At 31.9% G+C, this 20,769-nt stretch overlaps 1 protein-coding gene across 4 annotated transcripts; it reads left to right on the plus strand.

Moving 5' to 3' along the window:
• Positions 1 to 1,236: 1,236 nt before the first annotated feature.
• On the plus strand, positions 1,237 to 20,342 carry LOC130622525 (cAMP-regulated phosphoprotein 21-like). Of its 4 annotated transcripts, none has more exons than XM_057437984.1 (17): positions 1,237 to 1,377; positions 6,495 to 6,600; positions 12,677 to 12,934; positions 13,207 to 13,284; positions 13,373 to 13,616; positions 13,708 to 13,786; positions 14,339 to 14,539; positions 14,628 to 14,748; positions 15,087 to 15,206; positions 15,452 to 15,516; positions 15,799 to 15,872; positions 16,427 to 16,513; positions 16,648 to 16,704; positions 16,789 to 17,039; positions 17,157 to 17,995; positions 18,403 to 18,548; positions 18,659 to 20,342. In XM_057437984.1, exons 2-17 carry the CDS (start codon positions 6,520 to 6,522, stop codon positions 18,964 to 18,966), a joined length of 3,009 nt encoding a protein of 1,002 aa, XP_057293967.1. In that variant the 5' UTR covers positions 1,237 to 1,377; positions 6,495 to 6,519; the 3' UTR covers positions 18,967 to 20,342. The 4 variants fall into 4 exon arrangements, with proteins under 4 accessions (XP_057293967.1, XP_057293968.1, XP_057293970.1 ...); XM_057437985.1 differs by having other exon boundaries at positions 16,648 to 16,701; XM_057437987.1 differs by lacking the exon at positions 15,087 to 15,206.
• The last annotated feature ends 427 nt before the right edge of the window (positions 20,343 to 20,769 follow it).

Genomic DNA, 20,769 nt, shown 5'->3' on the forward strand with positions numbered 1-20,769 from the left:
TCCCTGTTGCAAAAATAAGAAAATAAATAAGGTTATTTTCGGTTGAGCGCAGCGAATTAGAAAGTAGTTCGAACAAGTTTCTTAGGTCCCTTTAACTTTTTAATTCTTTCTTTTAAACAACTCGGGTTACCTGGAACGTTCGTTAAGTCGACCCATTTTCGGCCCCCCGAGGCTAAGTTCTTCGGATAACTCAAATTTTTACTCAAAAGAAAGGGAAATCAGATAGTTCTTAATTTTTTTCTTTTGTAATAGTCTGTCAAGGAAAATTTAATTTACAGTTGACTGGCATGCCTTTTTCATAACCAAGCTTGTACCTTTTATCAGTAACTGTTGCCCAACCTTGCAAAAATCGGTTAAACTCGAACTATAATCTCGTTTTTTAGACCGAATTCGAATTAGCGGAAGCTTCGTTGAACAGTCGTAAGTCGAACTATTTCCCTCGGTCCCTTGGAGGTTCGAGTTACCGGGAGTTAACTGTATGAAATAAAGCCCGATTTACTAAAGACGGAAATTTACGGGTTATTTTCATGTAAGCTTTGTGGCTTTTATGTATTTATACATTCAACGTTTCGGCCCAGCTCATGCAGACAGGAAATTTTCAGAGCAAAATGCCGCTGAGATAATTCACTCGATTTTGAAACACTGTCTAGAATTGTAATGAATGATAAACGGGGTTTATCTTCTAAACGAAAAAAGGTCAGCCAAAGTCTTAGTTGCAAAGCGCAAACACTAACTTGTTCCAACGAAAACAAAGAAGTAGGAATAATACAGTGAAATCTCGATATAACGAACCAAGTCCCCGAAGCACTTATCTATCCAATATTAATGTCAAAATTAAAATGTGAGAAAAAAGAGTTTGGGCTTGCTAAACTTGAAGAGACACAATGATCAAAAAGGCAAAATGAATTTTGCGCTATCTTCAACTTTTTCTTAGCATGGTGTACTCCCCCCTTGTAGATATCTTCCCTAGGTAGGTTATAGATGATTTTGTTATCTTGAACTCCGCTATTTCCAAGAAGAATTATAGTCGCTATCCCGAACTTTTTAAACAAAAATATTTTGTTTGAGTTTTCCTTGAACGTTTTTTGTTTGTTTGTTTGTTTATTTTTATTCAAATTTTATGCTTTGTGTAGGATTCGAATGCTTGAAATCATTTTTGTATATTATGGAGATATGCTTGTAGCATCTCCATCATTATTACATTTCTTAAAGGGATAAAAGCACATGTTCGCCATTATGTTTGTATACAAAAAAGTCACCCAAACAAAGGCTTTACTTTCTACCAAGTAGAAGACGACAAACATGGGGGTAGCGGCATGTCAATAAAATCCCTGCTTTAATCGCCAAAGCCCCCATTATTTTCAACATCTTAAAAAGGTAAAGACTCTCGGCATTTTTTTATCACTCATTTTCCGTACTATCGAGAGCAAAATGGACGAAACGCACTTTTGATTTGGTACGACCACTTCCGGCTTTTTAAAAATATGAGTCAATAAGATTACATTGGCAAACATATCGTGAGCTAGCTATGTCCATATGATGGCTTATGTTGTTAACTAGCTAACTTTATTTGTTCATTACAGGAATACAATTTTAATTGCAAAAAATGACTGAAATTTTTAGGGTATATAGCTAGCTACAAGAGTATTTAAGCAGTAAATATCTTTCTCATGTCACTTGTCAAATCAGTATAGCTAGTTGTGGTTTATATTTTACATCGTTAGCTAGCCTTGTTAATTTCTAAGGGGCAAACCATAACAATTAATTCCCTGAGTGACCACAAAAGCTGTTCCAGAGTGTTCAATGCTTTAGCTACCTTCCGTGACAAAAAACATCTAAATCAACTGAAATATATAATAACCTTGTTTACATTAAACAATATTATATAGCTTCCTTTTTATGAAATTTGTACTCATACTCAGAATATATTACAAAATTTGTCTTTCCTTTTCTTTACTACCTACACCGACTGATAGCCTTGTAGTAGAGCGTTCGCTTTCAGTGCGGGAGGTCTTGGGTTCAAACCCTGGACGAGTCATGCCAGAGACTATAAAAGTGTGAATCTATCCTTTCTGCTTAGCGTTCAGCATGAGAATAGGATTGATATCTTAGGCGGTTGTCTAGTAGAGCGATTGCTGTGCTTTCACGACTTTCGTAGCTCAAATGGGAGCTTTAAATGTGCTAGGACCCCCTTCGCAGGACCCTCGTTGATAGCAGTACCAATAGGAACTGAAGAGGCTATCCTGGGTAAATAATAGTAATAATAATAATAATAATAATAATAATAATTTATTCAAGCTTACTTTCGGAATGTGACAGTGTGGAGTATGTAAAGAAAATTAAACTTTTTTTTTATGGTATCTAGATTCTGCTTGAGATGAGTGTTAAAACTTGCAAGAGCTTGCTTGTTTTATTTATAAATTATTCTTTATAAATCTTTTTTGTATTCTGTTATTTAATTTCTACATGCTTTGCAAGGGAAAATCCATCATATCCATTCGTTTACCAAAACTTGATAAAAGACAGACCTGTCATTATATAGCTATATATTCTATTTTTTATGTTTTGATAATTTATTTTGTTTTCTATCTTTCCCGTTTTTCATCTTTCGACCTTATCTTTTTTTGCTTTAAATTGTCAATTTTTTTAAAAAAACTTTACATGTATATAAGTCATTAAGAATATTTATTTGTGTTCATTTTTTTTATTTTGAAATGATAATGATGTTAGTGTCACTATTAAATGCATTGTTGCTGTTAAAAATAGAAATTATTAATTGTTTATTGGTGAGGAAATATTCTGCCTGTCACTTTTAATATTGTTTAATTTGGCAACATTTTTTGGGAGTTCGGATTAGATCCAACTTGGGAATTTTTTATGGATTATTTAGAGTTTGATAACGATAATATAAATGAATTAGGAAATTTACGATAAATTCAAATGAGGATCCAATCTATGTCAGAGCCGTCAGTCAACTGTTATAATTTTTGTAGAGAAAAGTTACAAAATAGATTAGGGTATGACCATTCCTTGCCCCTGCAACCAATAAACTTTGCCTGGTGTTGTATTGGTAAAATTTCTAGTAGCTAGCTGACTGATACACTTTTTTTGTTAGAAATAAAAAGCAGTATAATGCTGTTGTTCATCAGCTACAAGCTTTTGTACTAATGAGCTAGACACGCTCAAATAAAATTTGAAACCATACACAAAACCTTTAAGTGTTAAACTTGTTTTACCTACAACTTTTTACATGATTGTTATGGCTAACGATAATAGTTAGGGCCAAACTACAAGTTAAGCATACTCGTAAGCAAGATGCATATGAGTGAGTGTTTGTAACTCACTCATATGCATCTTCAGTCTAGTGGGCCCCGGAGCATCATTGCCTTTTAAGCTCAGGACTTGAAATCCGACTCGAGTCCACAAGTCCGACTCGCGCTGAGACTCACGTAAGTCAAGCATGGGAGTCCAAAGGGACTCTCGCAAAAAGTTTAGAATGAAGCTTAGCTAATTAGATTTTTTCAAGGATATTTTATTGTGCATTTTTAATTTACTTTATTTACTAAATGTTCTAGTTATTTCTTGAGCTAAACTTTTTTAGGTTAAGTGCTGTATTTCCTTGTGTAAGAAGTATTGGGTTTATATAAAAAAAACTTAGTAGAGATTAAATTATTTTAAATGTTTAATCATGTCATTTTGTTAAACATGAAGTAAAAAAATAACATTATTTTAAAATTAAACGGTTGTTACTTATTTTTAAGGGAGTCTAAAAAGACTCAGTGGGCTAGCACAATGTATTTGACGCGAGTCTGAAAAGACTCGCCTGAAATGGGTTAGATTTCAAGCCCTGGAGCTCCCACATAATTTCAACACAAAATGTCATGGAGAATGACTTTAAAGTCATTTGCCTCGCCTAAGATAAATAAAACACTGTTTTTACAAATAGAAAGGGCATACAGGAAAAGAAGAAAACACCCAAAATATCACACTTCTGTATTAACGAAACACCACTTGGCCAAAAAGGTTTTCGAAAAGTTTATAAATGCACATGTGAAGGAGAAGAGCTTGTTTTGATGAGATATTTGGATTTAACTATTAAATCCATGGATAAACTTAATGAACATTTAGAAGTAAAACATTAGCGAGAAAAGCTGTTCAAATGCATGCATTAGCATATAATTTTGCTAAGCAGCTGAGATAGAGCTTAAGTCCTGAAATGCATAAAATTTTGAAAATACGTTATCCTACAATAAAGCCAAGTTAGGAATTATTTTTGTTTTTGTTATGTTTTACACCTTCTGTTATGTTAGCACCGCAAAGGCTTACGCTTGAGATTGGAGTCTTAACATTTTTTAGTTATTTTTTCTGTTATATTCATACTTTATAAATATATATGCTTTTACATATTTAGTTGGGTCTAACGTTGATGATTCCAAAATCTGTTCACATTGTTTCCTAAAATCAGGATGCAAGTAATCATTGCCATTTGCAACACATTTGACAATTCTGCAACAGTTTTTAGCTCCTCTTCTCTCACTTAAAAACCTAAAAAGACAGATTATTTATTATTAAATGATAGTAAAGTATATAAAAATTTTGTTCTTTTTAAAATGTTCAATTTTTGTTATGTTAACATTAAAGAAAAAAGAGAAAGTTCTTACCACATTTTTCTAACCCATATCTCCCTGGAAAATCGTAAATGTGCTTAGGTTTTCCTTCAGACAACATTGTATTTCGCTGATATCTTATGCAATGTGTATTCCACACTATTTCCTTAAAATCATCTAATTCTTTTTGTACAATTGGAATCATGATAAATGCCAGCAGGTCTCTAAAAAAAATCTGTATAAACACACCTTTTTATAGTCCTATAATAGTTTTATAGTTCGATTATTTGAGAATATATTTTTTTAAAGATTTGCCTGTCACAAGAGTTATTGGAATCATAATAATTTTCTGTGATAAGCCAGTTTAACCCCTCCTTGAAGTACTTTTTGAGTCTTTCGTGCAGCTCTTTCCACCAGTGCTCAATCTAAAACAAAAAAAGTCACCTTTGGATATAGAAGACATAAAGGACATAAAAGCCTTACGAAAGTTACAAATTCTCAGACCTCGAAATAAATTTTTTATACCTGGCTTAAAGTTAAAAAATCAGTTGGGTCAGAAAGTTCGCCCTTATGATTACGTAGATATGCTTGTATAGTAGCCATCGCTCCATTTTCTGTACCTCCATCCATTCTCACATATGATGGTAACATTCTTGTATAGATATTCTAAAATCAATGACCAATTTGGACCTTTGTTGGTAAAGTATATTTTGGCATGCTTTCTTTTACAACCCGGTTGACGAGCTTCTAATCTTTCATGGTCTATAGCATACATCATGTCATAAACTCTATCTCCAGGCACCTTTATATATTTTTGTCGCATTTTATTTTGCATTGCCCTATATCCTAGCAATTTCCATGGTCTCATTCTCTACTGCAGCTGTCACCTTGCTTATGCTAAATCCATAGTCAGTGTAATAAATATTAAAGTGTCTTAAACGTCTTTCTAGTGTTCTAAGATTCCACTTGTAATTAGAGAAATCTCTCATATAGTCCATTATCTCGACCCGCTGCATGCCCGGCAAAACATAAGTGCTAAGGACCTTTTTCAAGTCGTTGTCAAAACGCCAACCATTTTTTACAAGCGCCATGTTTGTTTACATTTTTCTATTGTAAGCTCCGCAGATATTATATAATGGCAGTTTCCGGCCAGGTCACAAAACAAAATTTAAAATATGATTAAAACAATTTTATATTTCATTTTATTTTAAAACTGTTTTCAAAACCAATTTAAATTTAATTTTAATTTTTTTTATTAAATTTAAATGTTTTTCGATTGGCAGCTCTCAGCCACCATACTACACTATTGCTCTTGTTTGAATATTGGGCCTTTATCTATTTTTGATCTAATTGTAATATTTTTTATGTTGCCAAAATGTGTCATCATTATCATTTGACTGCGTGGTCTTACACAACACATAAAATTTTTTAATGAAGCACTTCTGCATTATTTTAAACTGATAACTTTAATTTGAGCTGAGATTGAGTCAGCATAATTATAAATTTATCATAAATATAATTACAACATGTTTCAAGCTAATAATTACCACTTTTTTTTCTCATTTTTGTCAACATCTACCATAAACACTCTAAATCTTTTTAATATAATCTATTAATCCATTTAAGATGAGTATAGTTGCATGCAAGGGTGATGTGGTGTGCCCATACTCACTTTCATTATTTGACTAAATAACTACAAAATTGCAATGACTTTTCTTTGTTTAGAACAAATAGGATATGCACACATCTTTATAGTAATCCATTTTTGTTTTTACATAATAATCAAAGAGGTACTTGCAAGCACACATGATATGGTAGAACGAGCTGTCAACAAACTGTAACCCTGTCTTAATGGTAAGGTTATAACAACAAAATTATTTCATTTAGATTATGAATATTTGTGATTGAGTGCATGGAGCATTCCCAGATCTGTTTAACTGCCGCCAATGTTAGCAGAAATTTATTCACTGAAGATAAAGAGAACGTTGCAGAAGTATGTATTTCTAAATTTGTCTTTGAAACTCTCCCTAATAAAATAATTTCACTGCACCAAGTCTTTCCTTATGACCTAGTGCAAGTTTTTGTCCAAAAATGCTCAGTTTTCAACAAAGTTTAACATAGTAAAGGCATACTGAACATAATTTTGACATCAACATTTTTAACTTTTTCATATCCAGTACTATTCTTGGCTCTATTTGGGCCATAATTTAAAAATTCTACTTTTTAAATAATTATGAATGCAAAAATATTTTAGCTTGTAAAATAGAAGTATCCAGTACTTTTTTACCATTAATAATTTTTTGTTCTTTTTTTGCCATTCACTACAATCCTGACAATATTTTTTTTTGAGGCACATCAGACAGCCAACCACATTACCGGTTTGTTTTAAACTGTCATTGTACCTAAACTCTGGTAGATTTTATCTTGGTCAGACTTTCATGTGTTTTTGTCACATCCCTGAGTACACATGTTCATAACCTACCTGAACATTTCAGCTAATTACTGGACTTGAACTGTCAAGACACTAATCTGGATTGACTCACCCCTTTGTAACTAGACCTTGCAAAAAAAAATCCCATCATGCAGTCCTGAATAACAACACATAAGTGAAACCATTGGCAGATGCCTTTACAATTTAATTGATTTTTTTATGTGGCATGTGTACTTTTCATTTAAGTAATTTTAAAAGCAAAGCTCATGTGTGGCATAACAAATCTTATTTTAAGATAGCTAAACTTTTTGTATTAATTTTGATGTTTTATATAATTGAGACATGCGGGTAAATTCAAAAGGTTTAAGTTGTCGGTGAATTTATGTTTGCGATGTCTTCACTACTTTTTTCATTAGTTTTTCTTTATCTTAAGTGAATAAATTCCCTTGCATGGGTAAAATTTTGAGTCCACGACACGCAACTCATTGGTCACTTTCTTATGACATGGCTGTCAATAAGATTTGGACAAGTTCATAAATATCAGACACTGATTTGGACACAAATTTCCTCATAATTTGTTTATAAATCTGCCTAGGTTGCTAAAATTTTCAGCGATGCTGCGTATGCTTGTTCTTTAAATGCTAATGCTGTTGGTCAAAATACCAAAAAAACTGTTGTGGGACATGATTTTGATAAAAAAAGTAACATCATTTTTTTGGTTATCCTTGTGTTATCAAACCCCTCTTTAATGGTAGTATGTTTATGAAAAAAAAAATTAGGACACAAATTTATCAGAGTATTTGAACAATATACTGATACATTTTTAACAAACAAAAATGTCATACTAATTTTTCAATTAGATAAATGTCCTGTATTGTGTAAAGAACATTAAAATCATGTCAAGTCTTTTTTAATAATGCCTAAAAACAACTTTAGGGGTAATAAAATGATAAAATCTTAACAATAACCAATAACCAAACTCTACTTTATTATTGCCTTTTTAAGTTTTTTATACTGTTATGTTAGACTCATTGAGTATTGAGTGCATAAATGGTTACTGCCACATATGGTTGAAAATGTTTACTATGTATGAAATGGACAGGATTTGATAACAAAATAACTAGAAAATGGAGTATTTACAAAGAAATTTTTGCTCTACATGGGATATATATTCAGTAGTGTTCCAGTTAACTGTATTTTCATATAACATAATTACAAAAAAATAGTTATCTGTCTCTTTTATTTTTGGGGTCACAAGCTGATAAAACCTAACAATTTTGTAGCTTTAGAGTGTTATATTTTTATCATTTTTGTGTCCTGGAAATCTGAAAAGAAAGGAAAGGAAAGTCCTGAAAAAATATGCAAAATTGCTCAGAAAGTTCCTAAAAACATCATATTCAAAGCAGAATACATAATTTATAAAAAAAGGAAATTAGAGCACTTGTTAATTTTTTATCAATTTATTGTTCCTGAAACAAACGTTAATAACTATGTTAATATTTGCTGTTATGAAACAGGGATTTCATATTCAGGAACTTCTGGCTATAATGCTAAGTCTAAAATCAAATTGGTTTTTTAACTTATTCTTTATAAACATTTTCTGATAAACCTAAAACAACTTATACCAATGTCCAAAAATCATCAAAATATGGTCTGATATTTATGAACTTGTCAATTTACTAAAAAAATAAGTAAGCCGCCAAATGAGAAAACAGGGGTCCATTTGTCATTTATGCTGCAGCGCCGTTCTTGGTCTGACAGTTCTAGCTATAGTAACTTATAGCATGCTTTTTTTTATTAAGGCACTATATATTTTCAGGCCATAGTCATGTTAAGAACATATTGAGAATATTAAGGATAGCATTTGTCAAAGAAGTCGAGAACATTGAGGCTGAAACTAAAACACACTATTCTTATAAAAACAGTGTGTATATCCTAGAGAAGAATTTACATAAACTGTAAAAAGTAATTTTTCCGTTGTTACTGTGTTTAACACTGAAGACTGTGTGATTCAGTGTTTATGTAGTTATAAAAAATCTAAACTTAAAACCTAAACCAATGTTTACATCTGTTACGTTCCGATCGTTTGAAATATATCCTATTCTTAAATTCGAAAACGCTGCATTGTTATCTTCTTTGATTTTATGAGTGATTTTCTTGATTATAAGTTTGGGTCTGTAAGGCAAACTGTTCTTTTGATATTTTGGATTGAAATAATTTGGTAGATATACAATATACCAAATGATTCAAGTTTTTATATTTCCCTTTTATGCATTTTTAACTATTAATTTCTTATATTTTGATTAAAATTTTGAAAGGTCTGTCGTATGCAATAGACTGAATAGCTGATTTTGTATGACTTAACGAAAAATGTTGGTTTTTGTTTCAGCGGTTATAAACATAGAATATTGCAGATTGTAAGCAACTTCGATCGCAGGGCTTTTTCTCTTTTTGCCATCCCTTTATAAAAGAAACAAAGAGCCCGGGGTCAAGGTTGAAATGTGAGTTTTGAAAATTCAAATTAGTGTTGTATGTTTTGGTTGGTATCCCTTACATCCGTTTAATGAGAGATTCAGTGGATTCTTCCATGGGAATTCAGCTAGTAAGAGGTTATTAGACAATGATTTTAGTATGGCTTTTCATTAGCAATAAGTTTGTTTTTTGTTTTTATAGCTAACAATAAGGGAATTGTTTAATTTCCAAACATATTTTTTGTATTGCAAGGTATTATTTTTTTATCCTGACTTTTAGACTTGTTAGGCTGGTTTATTTCAAATTTTCGCTCTATTTTGTCCATATACCATCAAAATTGATTTGATATTGATTTTATGTGGTTGTTGCACCCGTCAGCATTAAAGTCCTAGTGATATAATTGGCTTTTTTATATACTAAAATACTTTTGTATCTATTTGGAAGGGTACTTACCCTTTGCTGTATAAACATGTCAATTAAAAGGGTGAGAAGTTGGAAGAATCTGCGGCTGCAAGCAAGCTCAGCTCACATCTTCTAAACAACCTGTGATTAAATCCTCTGTTTTTTTAGCTGCTAGTTAAGTGATCATTTTATAGAACATTTTTATCTTAATTTTTTTCTCTAGGCCCCAGAAACACTAGCAACGATAAAAAAAATGAATCAAAAATTATGCATCCAAAAAAAAAAATAATAAAAAATCATCCTGTTTTTCTGTTCACATAATTCTTATATATATTTTCTTCATTTAAATTCCCATATAAATAAATTGTGTGTTCTAGCTTAAGTTAAACCCATTTCTTTGAGGATCAGAAGTTTGGCTTGTGTATTTAAACTAACTATAAAACTTCAGCTTTCAACTTAGTTACAGTTTTTAACACAATTTTGTTAATTAATTTTACAATCTTGGTTTTATATGTGTTTTTTTTCTTGTTTATATCGTGTTTTTTCTTAATTATAATATTATTTAAAAACGTTGTTTGCACCAAGGGTTGTTTTAATTTTTCAAAAATGTAGATTTAATTTTTATTGCACAAAAAAATGTTATGGATAGTATTCTTTCTACTTCCTTGGCTCTTTTATTGCTGGTAAAATTTCTGTTTGTTGTGTGCACCAGGGCAGCAGGTGAAAATATAGCTTCTTATCTAAAAACTTTTAAAAGGCAGGTGTTACTTTAGTAATCTTCACCACTCTTGTTTTTATTTATATTGTGGATGTTGAGCATGTTTTTTTAATTCAAAACCTCTGCGATGGAGTGTTGTATACATATTTTTTCAAGAAAAAGTTTTTTGCATGTCCTTTTCTTCTTTTTTGTTTAAATATTTGCTCATTGGTTGCATTTACAATGTATAGGTCTAATAAAAGAAGAAGAAGAAGAAGAAATTATCTCAAAAATATAAAATACAGAAGCTGAGTGAAAAAATGGGTGTTTTATAAAAAGCAGCAAATGTGTTTGAGTTTGTTTAGTTTTCTGGTTAACACATGGTTTAAATATTTTTATTACATATCTGTTTGTTTGTTACAACTTCAAGCTTTTCTTAGTTAGAAAAAACGTGAACAAAATTATAGGAAGTTCTGGTTGTTATTATGTTGTGAAATTTTCGATTATGAGACTAAAATCACGAGTTACCTTTCCAACAAGTGTGCCACAACTTGATAATCAAACTAAGGTATGTCTCAAATAATAACAGATAGTAATAATTAAATATAGTATTATATCACAAGAACATTAAGAATTTCACACTAATATAAAAAATGTTTTGTTTATTTTCAGCTTCATCTTAGTTTGTTTATGTACTTTTAAAACTTAGTTAAACTTTTTGTAAAAAAAAATTGAAAAAAACTAATTATATATATTGACAAAAAAGCGTGCTAATTGTGACAGTACTCTCCCCCTCTCTAAAAAAACAACAACAACATAGTCTGCTGGATACTCACTATGTATATATTCAAATACTATTCTTTGTTCTTTTTACATCAGTTTTGTTTCTCTTTTTATTATGACTACATTTTGTAATAGCAAGGGTAGTTGTTGTTATTGTTGATCATGTGTGGTTATAAATTTATTGGATAAGAAAAAAGTTGATTTCTACTTCAGTGATATGTTATATCTCTCTGTACGATGTTTACAGCTTATTACATATTTTTTCAGCCTGTTTCACCAAGGATTGGTGCCATTTGCCTGACCAGAATGTTCAACTTTTAAATATTTATGTTTATGCTTTGTGTGGTGGCTTTTGTTCTTTTTATGTGAACTGTTAATAATGAATTAAAAGTTTTATTATAAATCATTGCATTGGTTATGTAGTAGTCTACCTTTATCAAAAGACCTGAGTGAAATTTTTTAGCTAACTGATTTTTAATATATCAAAAGTGAGTGTACTTATTGAATTATAACCCAAAGAGAGATTTTTTTTTTTTTAAAGTTTTTTTGACAAAAAAACAAACTAGCTCTAAATTTTGTTGTGATGATTTTCATTTTCAAAATCTAAATTTCTTTTCCAAAGATATAATTTTGTGATTTTTCATTTAAATTTCATGTCAGATATTATTTTTCTTGACCTTTCATTTCATTGAGGTAATTAGTTTAGTAGGTTAAATGGTTTGGTCTGACCTTGGGTATGCTTTTTCACCCTGCCACCTGCTTTATCTGGTGGCCCAACATTCTAGTAACATTTTATATCTTGCTCAAAGTGAGTTGCTGCATGATTCTTTTTGCAACTATTTCCTCTCTTCATTTATTCTAAAACTAGGGGTTCAACTGTCACCTGTCAGAGATCAACCTTTATAAAAAAAGTAAAATGTTTCTAATAAACAAGTTGCATTTAATAAACATGAAATGAATATATCTTATTTTTAGATATTTTTGAACCATAAAAAAGGAATTTTTGCATAGATTTTTATATTCGCATGGTGTTTAATAAAAAAATTAAAATTAACTAAAATTAAGAGAGCAGACCCTCTACATATGATGTAGTTTTGAACTTTTAATTTGGTAATTTCAGTCATATTATTGTAGCTTTGCATCAAAAAAAATTTTTTATTGAAGGATGTCCTGGGAAGGGGGTGCTAGTTCAACAGAGTCTTAAAGTCTACCATATTTTTGTTTATTCCACTGATTTGGTAGTTTTTGCAAAGAGTCAATCTTTTTTGCACTGTTTGCTTTTAGATAGATCTTGCAAAACAAAATAACATGGCTACTCTAGCTCAAGCACCAACACACGCATTTCAAACGATAGGAAATAATGTAATGGAAGAGAATTCAGCTGTACTGAATAATATATCTCATCACGTAACTGTTTCTAAAATCAAATCTCAGCAAGTAAACTTCACAAGTCAGATCTCAAAACAAAATTCTTTACCAACAAATGTGGTTTCGCCTGTACAAAATGGGATGGCTTCTTCAAAACCTTATACAACATCTCAGGTATATGTTCTGATCATGATTATTATTAAACAAGTAACAATCACGTTTTGCAACTTTGTAATGTGTTTGGTCTAAAGAAATGATACATTAATGTTCTTAGTTTGAAGTTGGAAGAAATAAACTATTGTGTTGTGGCCATCTTTTTACTTTACTTATTATCTCCCATTAGCATAGACTAAAAATATCTTTGACCAGTTTTCATGCCCTTTCATTTCCACATGCCTTCCCCACTGTATCTTTCTCTGTGTCAAATTTATCCAATTAAATTTTAGAATCATCCACCAAAAATTAAAGTGGTAAACCAGAGTCCAGCTTTTTGCACACCACCAACGCAGAATGATACCCATGACGTAAGTATTCTGATGTCTTTTAAAAATGTTTGCTGAGAATTGTTTAATAAATATTTGCTAAAGTAAATGCTAAAATTTTTCTCTTAAGGTTAAGGAAGAAGAAAAAGAAGAAGATATTGAATTAGAAAAAGTAGAAAATAGTTTAAATGAAAAAACGGACTGTCCATTAGCAGCATTGGAAAGTACTAACTCTGAATTATGTAAAATAAACAATGACAAGAAATCTAGTCAAAATGTAATACCAAGCAAAGTGAATATGTCAACACCACCAAAGCAGCCAAGTTTCGAATATAGTTCTTCGCCATCTTCTACCACTTCATCTTTAAATAGAGGTGAGTATTTTTCCTCATTCCATGTTTACTATAAAATAAACTGTCCATTTTTAGTAAAATGTTTTTATTTACATTTCTTGTGATATTCTAGAAAATTCTCTTGATTATAAAGACTCAACAGGTGTAGATTTGCATGAGTTTATGGTCAAAACATTGAGAGAAAATCCAAGGTTGGTTGTTATGATCTAAATATCATCGCATAATTTGAGTACTAGTTGATAAGGCTTCTGGAAAAATCCACTAAAGTAGAAAAAAATTTGGAAAAGATCTGTCATTTGAATTTTGATGACATCAGCATTTGAATTTTGATGACATTACCTATTGGTAAACAATTTTTTTCCTGAAATTTGTTTACCTTTTTTCTATTGCCCAGAGTTTGAAACATTGATCAAGAAAATGTATAAGATTATGTACTTTTGATGAATGGTTACATAGATATTGAGGTTTAAAGGTTTTTCAATAACTTATCAACATTAAATGTTATTGATGTTGTGAAGTTTACTTTTTGCAATGAACATATGAGACATGCTTTTTTCGATGGTTTTAACGGAAAGTCAACACATCCACTATGCCTGTCGTAGACGAAGCCTATTATATAAGATTTAAAGCTATTGATTCAATGACAGGTTAGTTATAATCATCAAAAGTCTCATTGTCAAATAGGATAGGTAGTAAGGGTGGAAAATATATTGAATATTTTATATAATTTTTTTATTTTGTAGGGATCGCCTCATGTTGTTGAAACTAGAGCGTGATTTTACAGACTTCATTAACGACATTCAAAAAGGAAGCTACAAATATCCACCAATGACATCATATCAACGCATGTTAATTCATCGTGTTGCAGCTTATTTTGGTTTAGATCATAATGTAGACTCATCTGGAAAATCTGTTATCATTAGCAAAACTCCTTCATCAAGATGGTATTCTTTTTTATTCTCCATGCTGTATATATGAACAATTTTAAGTTTCTTGTGTTATTTTTAATTCTTTTGTCATGGTATATTTCAGTCCTGAAACGCCATTCCAATCATACTGCAGTCGAGAATATACAGATGAAGAGATATCTGCTGTACCTAAATCAATTTTGCCTCGATCTGCTTCTTCTGATGAGAATGCTACACCTCCTCGGGTAAACCTAAATTCAATTCTGAATGTTACTAATCCTAATATATTTCAGACAAACATATAATATGATTGTAGTAATAACCGGAGAAGTTTCATTCTGTTAGCTGAGACAGTTTGACTGCTCTTCTAAATATAGTGACTGCCTACGGAGTAAAATTTAAGACATATAAAAAACATTACTTAGTGTGACATGCTGTGGATGTGCGGGTATAATAGTCATAATCAACAGACATGACACTGTTAAAATTACACAAACTGACAACCTATACCAAGAGAATGACATTTAAAATATGAACATCAAAAGCGTATCCAAAAAAACACATGAATTTTTTAAAATTTTAGTATGCTAGTCCTTTATCATCTATTGATCAACGCTTTTTAATGGAAGAAAAACGATCAAGGTCTATAGAGGAAAGGGAGGAAGATTATCATCAAGCAAAAGAAAGAATCTTCAGCAAGGATGTGAGTCTCGTGTTATTTATTACTCATGAGAAAAAGGCCTTGTCATAATTTTGGAGTCCATTAAATAAGTGTGTGGACTTTAGATGATAAAGGGTTAAAATATTGAAAAACTAAGAAGGAGCACAACCCCTTGATTGAAACACTAATTAACTGTCTCAACCTGGTAGAATTATCTTTAAATTGGTCAATTGTTTTAAGTTTACTTTCATAGCTAGTCATAGCTGAGTTTTCTGTTCTTGTTATAGCCCTTAGAAACCTTATCAAATGCTGATTCAAATAGTCCTGTAGACGGGTCAGAAAAAGTCAACAGGTAAAAGTTCTTATTTCATTATTGCTGCATTGAATTAGTGCACAGGATTCAATAAATGTGATAACAATAATGACATTATTTATGCAGATCAATTGTGTAGTAGTATGTGTTTTTTCTTTGTTTTGTTGCACCTTCAAAACTTTTAAACAAAGATTACAATGTATAAGACATGCTACCATGTTACCTAGATATCTGTTAAAATTGTGTACAAAAGTGTTATTGTTTTCTTTTTATGAGATGTTTCTGTGATTAAACACATGTCTTGTATGGATTAACACCTAGGTTGCTTGAGCACAAAATGGACAGTATGCTGTCTGAAAAGGAGGCTGCTATTGCAGCTGTTGCTGCTGCTACTGGTAAGACATTGTTTAAGACATTGTTTTGTGTTTTGAAAACAGAACGTTTCAAGACAACGATTCTGTATAAATAACGCAGTTTTAATTACCATTATTCAACTTCATGGGCAACAATTTAAACATTTAATTTCAGCTTTCTAAAGGCATGAGCTGTTTAAAATAATTGAATGTAAGATTTACCATTTAAAACATTATTTAAGAACTGAAACCAGAAAGAAATTTATTTTATTGTTTAGGCAGTAACAAAATACGAATATATAAATTGCGAGTATCTATATCGTGTTAGTAAGATTCTAAATAAAGTATATATATTATGGAAAACAGATCTCACATTGCTATTTTGTTTATCTCCTGTCATTTAGTCTTAAAATATTTGTCTTATTAGTTAATGCAACCATATCAAAAGACCATCTAATGTTTTTTTTTGTGTGTGTGAAAATCGCTAGTAGGAATAGCTATGCATGCTTTGTATTTGGTTCAAGCTTCTCTTTATGTTTACTTACATTCGATACACAAAAGCAAATTGAACAGTGGTTTTGCTATTGTATTTTTAGGTTGTAAAACAACTTCTAGTACGAAGAGATTCAACGATAGGAAAGCTTTAGGTCATCTACAGTTTAGTCATTCTCCCAGACAGCTTGGTAGGTGTATATACTAATTTGCCGTATACAAAGAGTACTGAATAGAGCAAGTGTTAGTCTAGGTATATCTCACTAACAACAGGATGAAAAGCAACATGTTTAATCATTTTTTATGAATATTTTGTCTTCTTCAGTTGAAAGCTATTCCCCAACAACTGCTGCAACAATTGCAATTAATCCTCAAACAGGTAGTAAGTTCTTTTCCAGTTCAAAAAATTTTCGTTGTTAGTTTTTTTTGGTCTTGTAACAACAGCTCATGCTAAAATTTCTCGCAGGTCAACCTATTGTGGGTGCAGATAGTAGTCCTGTGTATTATCATCCCAACTATCCACAACCGCATGCAGCACACGTTGCATATGTACCAAACACTGGCCATCCATATATGCAGCAGCAACAGCAGCAGCATGGGCAGTATGTACCCGTGTACTATGTAAGTGGAAGTACTACATCAAACACAGGCCAGCCTGGCTCACAGTATTATATGCAACAAACTCCTTCAGGACAAGTCTTATACATCCCAACACAGGTTCGTGTTTGCATATATGTTTAAATCTGTACGATACGCTTTTAGGTGTGTAAAAGTTAACCCAGTTTGTTTGTAACTTATTCATATTACTAAAATAGTTTGTATTTTTTTTTGTAGAGTACGGTAGAACAGCAGCCATCTTCTGCTTCCACTGTTGTCTTGTCGCCACAGCAGCAAATATCTTATCACGATTATATTAATCAATTGAGTGCAATGAATATTAATGAACGTCATTCCAGTATCTCTACCGATGAGAATTCTCTAGAAAAACAACAGGCAACTTCACCAACTAGTCCAGTAGATGGTGTAATACCTTGCGCTTCAGAATTTTCGACTCATGCCAGACAAGTTGTGTATGTACAAAACGAACAGCCAGTACAAGGAACTGTGTATCAGCAACAGGCGAATTATCCATTGCAATATTATCAGAATATACATGGCGGGTATCCAACGTATTCTATTAACCAATATGGTCAACAAGAAGCTGGACAATATAATCCTGCCACTGTCCATTCACCTGTTCTTTCACAACGTACCCCGTCACCTACCGTTCTCCAACAACAGCAACAACACTATGTGTCTTCACAATCCGTCCAAAACACTAGAGCTGTTGCACAAGCACATCAAATTCAATCCTCCCATGGTGTTTGCAGACCAAGATTTATTTCTGGTATTATGCCTAACCCTAGACCTGGAACGCCTATGTATATACCAGTAGCTACTCCTCAAGGTTCTATGTTAGTAACAGGACAGTATCCAGGTAATGTGTCTGTGAATGCTAGTGGTTATCCTATGCAATCCATGTACAGAACTGATAAATTTTCATCGGAAAGTGCAGAGTACAAACTTGATCCTAGGGAAGGTCGCAACGTATTAAATATCGGCCAGAACAAAGCACTGTTACAAATGCAACCAACGTATCAACCCAGTCATGCGTATTTAAGTCATCCTCAAAGGTAACGTTTTCCTGTTTTTAAAAACAGGGGCATCCTGAATATTTGATGACATTGTTTACATGAAATCATTAAAAATTAAAAAGGGCTCTCAGTTTATCAGGTTTTGAGTTTTATTAGTTGCAGATATGAAATCTTGGACGTTTTTCAGGTGTTTTTTCCTATACATACAAAGCAAAAATAGAATCTTTGAAATTTGGTTATTGGACCTCTGAATTGCCACTATAAAAGACTGTTTTCACTGATTTATAGTGTAGTGTTAGGCAATACCACAACGTAACCTGAGATGAACAAAATGTTTAGCTGTCGTAGGCAGTCGTGGTTTGAAGTACTAAACCTCTTCTTGTTAAAAAAATGTGTATATTTATTTGCATTGGCTATTGAGCAGTTTTTGTTAATTGCTGTTTTAGGTTTGTCTCGCCTTCATATGGTGGTCAGTTGATACGACCCGTAGTACAGCAAGGACGCAGGTATAGACCTCACAGACATGCGACGAACAACCAACAAATAAGAATAAGTCGACCGAACTCAAATTCTAGTGAAGCCGACCAAAAAAGTAACGTGTTATTTCTGATTACTCAGCGGTTGCAATCGTAAAATCATTGCTTACATTTTTAAATATTAAGTCATCCTATTTTTAATTTTTTTTATATATATATATTTTAGCTGTTAGTCATATATTGGAAATTTACGACTTCCCTGACACAGTAACATCAGATGCAGATGCGATATTTGACGAAATCAAGAGCTTTGGTGCTCGTATTTTAAAAATCAACAGTAGCAGTTCACAGTCTTTAAGCAGCTCACATAGTAATCTTCCTAATCAACGACCTACGATTTTAGCTATTTTTAAATCAGCGGGTGAAGCACAAAAGGCGTTGGAATCAGTAACAAGTCCGTATTATAAACTAAGAGTCTCGCAAAAGTCGCCCACTCATTTTGCGGGAGGAGACGGAAGTCCGATCAAAAACTAGTAGCTGTTTTTCTTTTAAAGGTAAATACGAGAAAATAAAGTTTTTAAGTTTATTTAGATTGCTATATGCAAAATATTTTTTAAAGAATATAATACTACTATTGTCGCTCACCACAGTCTTAACCTTTTTATCTTTGCATATTTATTTTTATCTCTTCTTTCACCAGGTTTTGTGACAATTCCCAGAACTCGGTTTACAATTCCTAGCTTTTTTAACGTATTGTTATAGTGCTTAAACGAACTCTTTGAAGGCTATGTTTATATTAGCGTCGTTTGATTGCGTAGATTTTTGTTCGTACCAGAGTAAGAATATTGTCAAACAATAGTGCTAGTGGAGATCGAACCTATTCCAAAAGTTCAGGCGCGTTTTGATTACTGAACTATAAATGTGTTTAAATGAATTTATACGTGTAGAATTTTGTGAAAGAAACGCGGAGTTAGAGAAATGAAAGCCAGAATAATTTGTGTTGTAACACAATAATTGTTTTGGTTGTCATTTTGTGTAAATCTTTGATTATGTATGAAACCTTTCACCTCCTTGAGTTCCTCAAGAAACTTTTAAACTTCTAAAAGTAGATTTTAAAACGACTTGATTACCCAGGAACTTTATAAAGGAGAGAAAAGCAGTTGAGGTTGAGCATAAGAGAATGAACTTCCATATAACTTTGGAATGTACTCCTGTAATGACGTAAACACTTTCCTTTTTTCAATTAAATTAGTGGCTGACGCTTAAATATGGTTTCGCGTGAGGAAATTTCTTTTTCTCAACCTCATAAATATGTGACATGGTACAGTGAATAAGAACAAACATATAATGTATAGTGTAAAAGTGAAAACTATTCTAGAATGTTATTTATTTGTGTCTAGCGCACCTATTTACGCATTTTTCACAATTTTAAGTTCACATCAACTCCACTTCGTACGTACATATGGAAGGGTGGGATTGTTTTACATGAATTACTCGTACTCAAAAATTTTGTTTCTACCCTCATAGAAAATTCTATTATTTTCCTTTAAGCAATGTTGTTGTGATATCACCTGCCCTCATGTGATTAGGTAAATTATCACAATATGGCCATTATTAGTGGGAATTCCTTACCAGTCTCCCCGCACTCGTGGGATTAAAGAAGATTGTTGTACGAAATTATTAGAATTTTCTACGTTGAAAACCCCTTTTACTTTTTTCTACGATATCGGTGAGCATATATTTATTTTTGCATTAAGCTCCTGTGCAGGAGTGGGAAGCCTGGGTTGGGAAAAGAAATAGACTTATTTATATTTTTCTTTAGCTACCTTTTTATCTTTGTTAATTACATTTTTCTCTAAATATTATAGATGTAACAGTAAATAGAAATAAATATTGTGTTTTTAAAATCAGGTTGATTTGTCTGTTTGTTTGTTTGTTGCTTCCTGTTCAACTTCGTCCCCATTGCTTTCCAATGGCTCTGCCCTTTCTGAGAGTTTCACCTTGGCTTCTTTTTATATCAGTGACATTCCGCTTACGATAGGACATAACATCGTTAAACGGTTTAGCGGGATTCAGAAATATTTGAAATTATTAAACTCGAATTGGGAATAGGCTAATTTAAAAAAATTACGTACGGTTAAGTGTGAATTGCTAATGAAAAAAAAATCCAAAAAATTTGTTTATTTGGATTTTATATGAATCGCATATGACCGCGGTGTCTTTCCTAACAGGGTCCAAAATAACTCTGACCTGAACACGTATCAAAAAGTTTTTGCGAACGGTGCAAAACGTGATTTGTCTCCGTGATAAGCGGGGGTTTCCACAGTGTTTTTTAAT

This window comes from Hydractinia symbiolongicarpus, chromosome 12, assembly GCF_029227915.1.
Source record: "Hydractinia symbiolongicarpus strain clone_291-10 chromosome 12, HSymV2.1, whole genome shotgun sequence".
Taxonomy (NCBI): Eukaryota; Metazoa; Cnidaria; class Hydrozoa; order Anthoathecata; family Hydractiniidae; genus Hydractinia; species Hydractinia symbiolongicarpus.

What these genes read in the sequence shown, in the direction of transcription:
- LOC130622525 (XM_057437984.1), top strand. Translation starts at nt 6,520, where the DNA reads ATGGAGCATTCCCAGATCTGTTTAACTGCCGCCAATGTTAGCAGAAAT. An exon ending in CGCAGAATGATACCCATGAC is followed by an intron (nt 13,285 to 13,372) that starts GTAAGTATTCTG and finishes TTTTCTCTTAAG; the next exon opens with GTTAAGGAAGAAGAAAAAGA. An exon ending in TCTTATACATCCCAACACAG is followed by an intron (nt 17,040 to 17,156) that starts GTTCGTGTTTGC and finishes TTTTTTTTGTAG; the next exon opens with AGTACGGTAGAACAGCAGCC.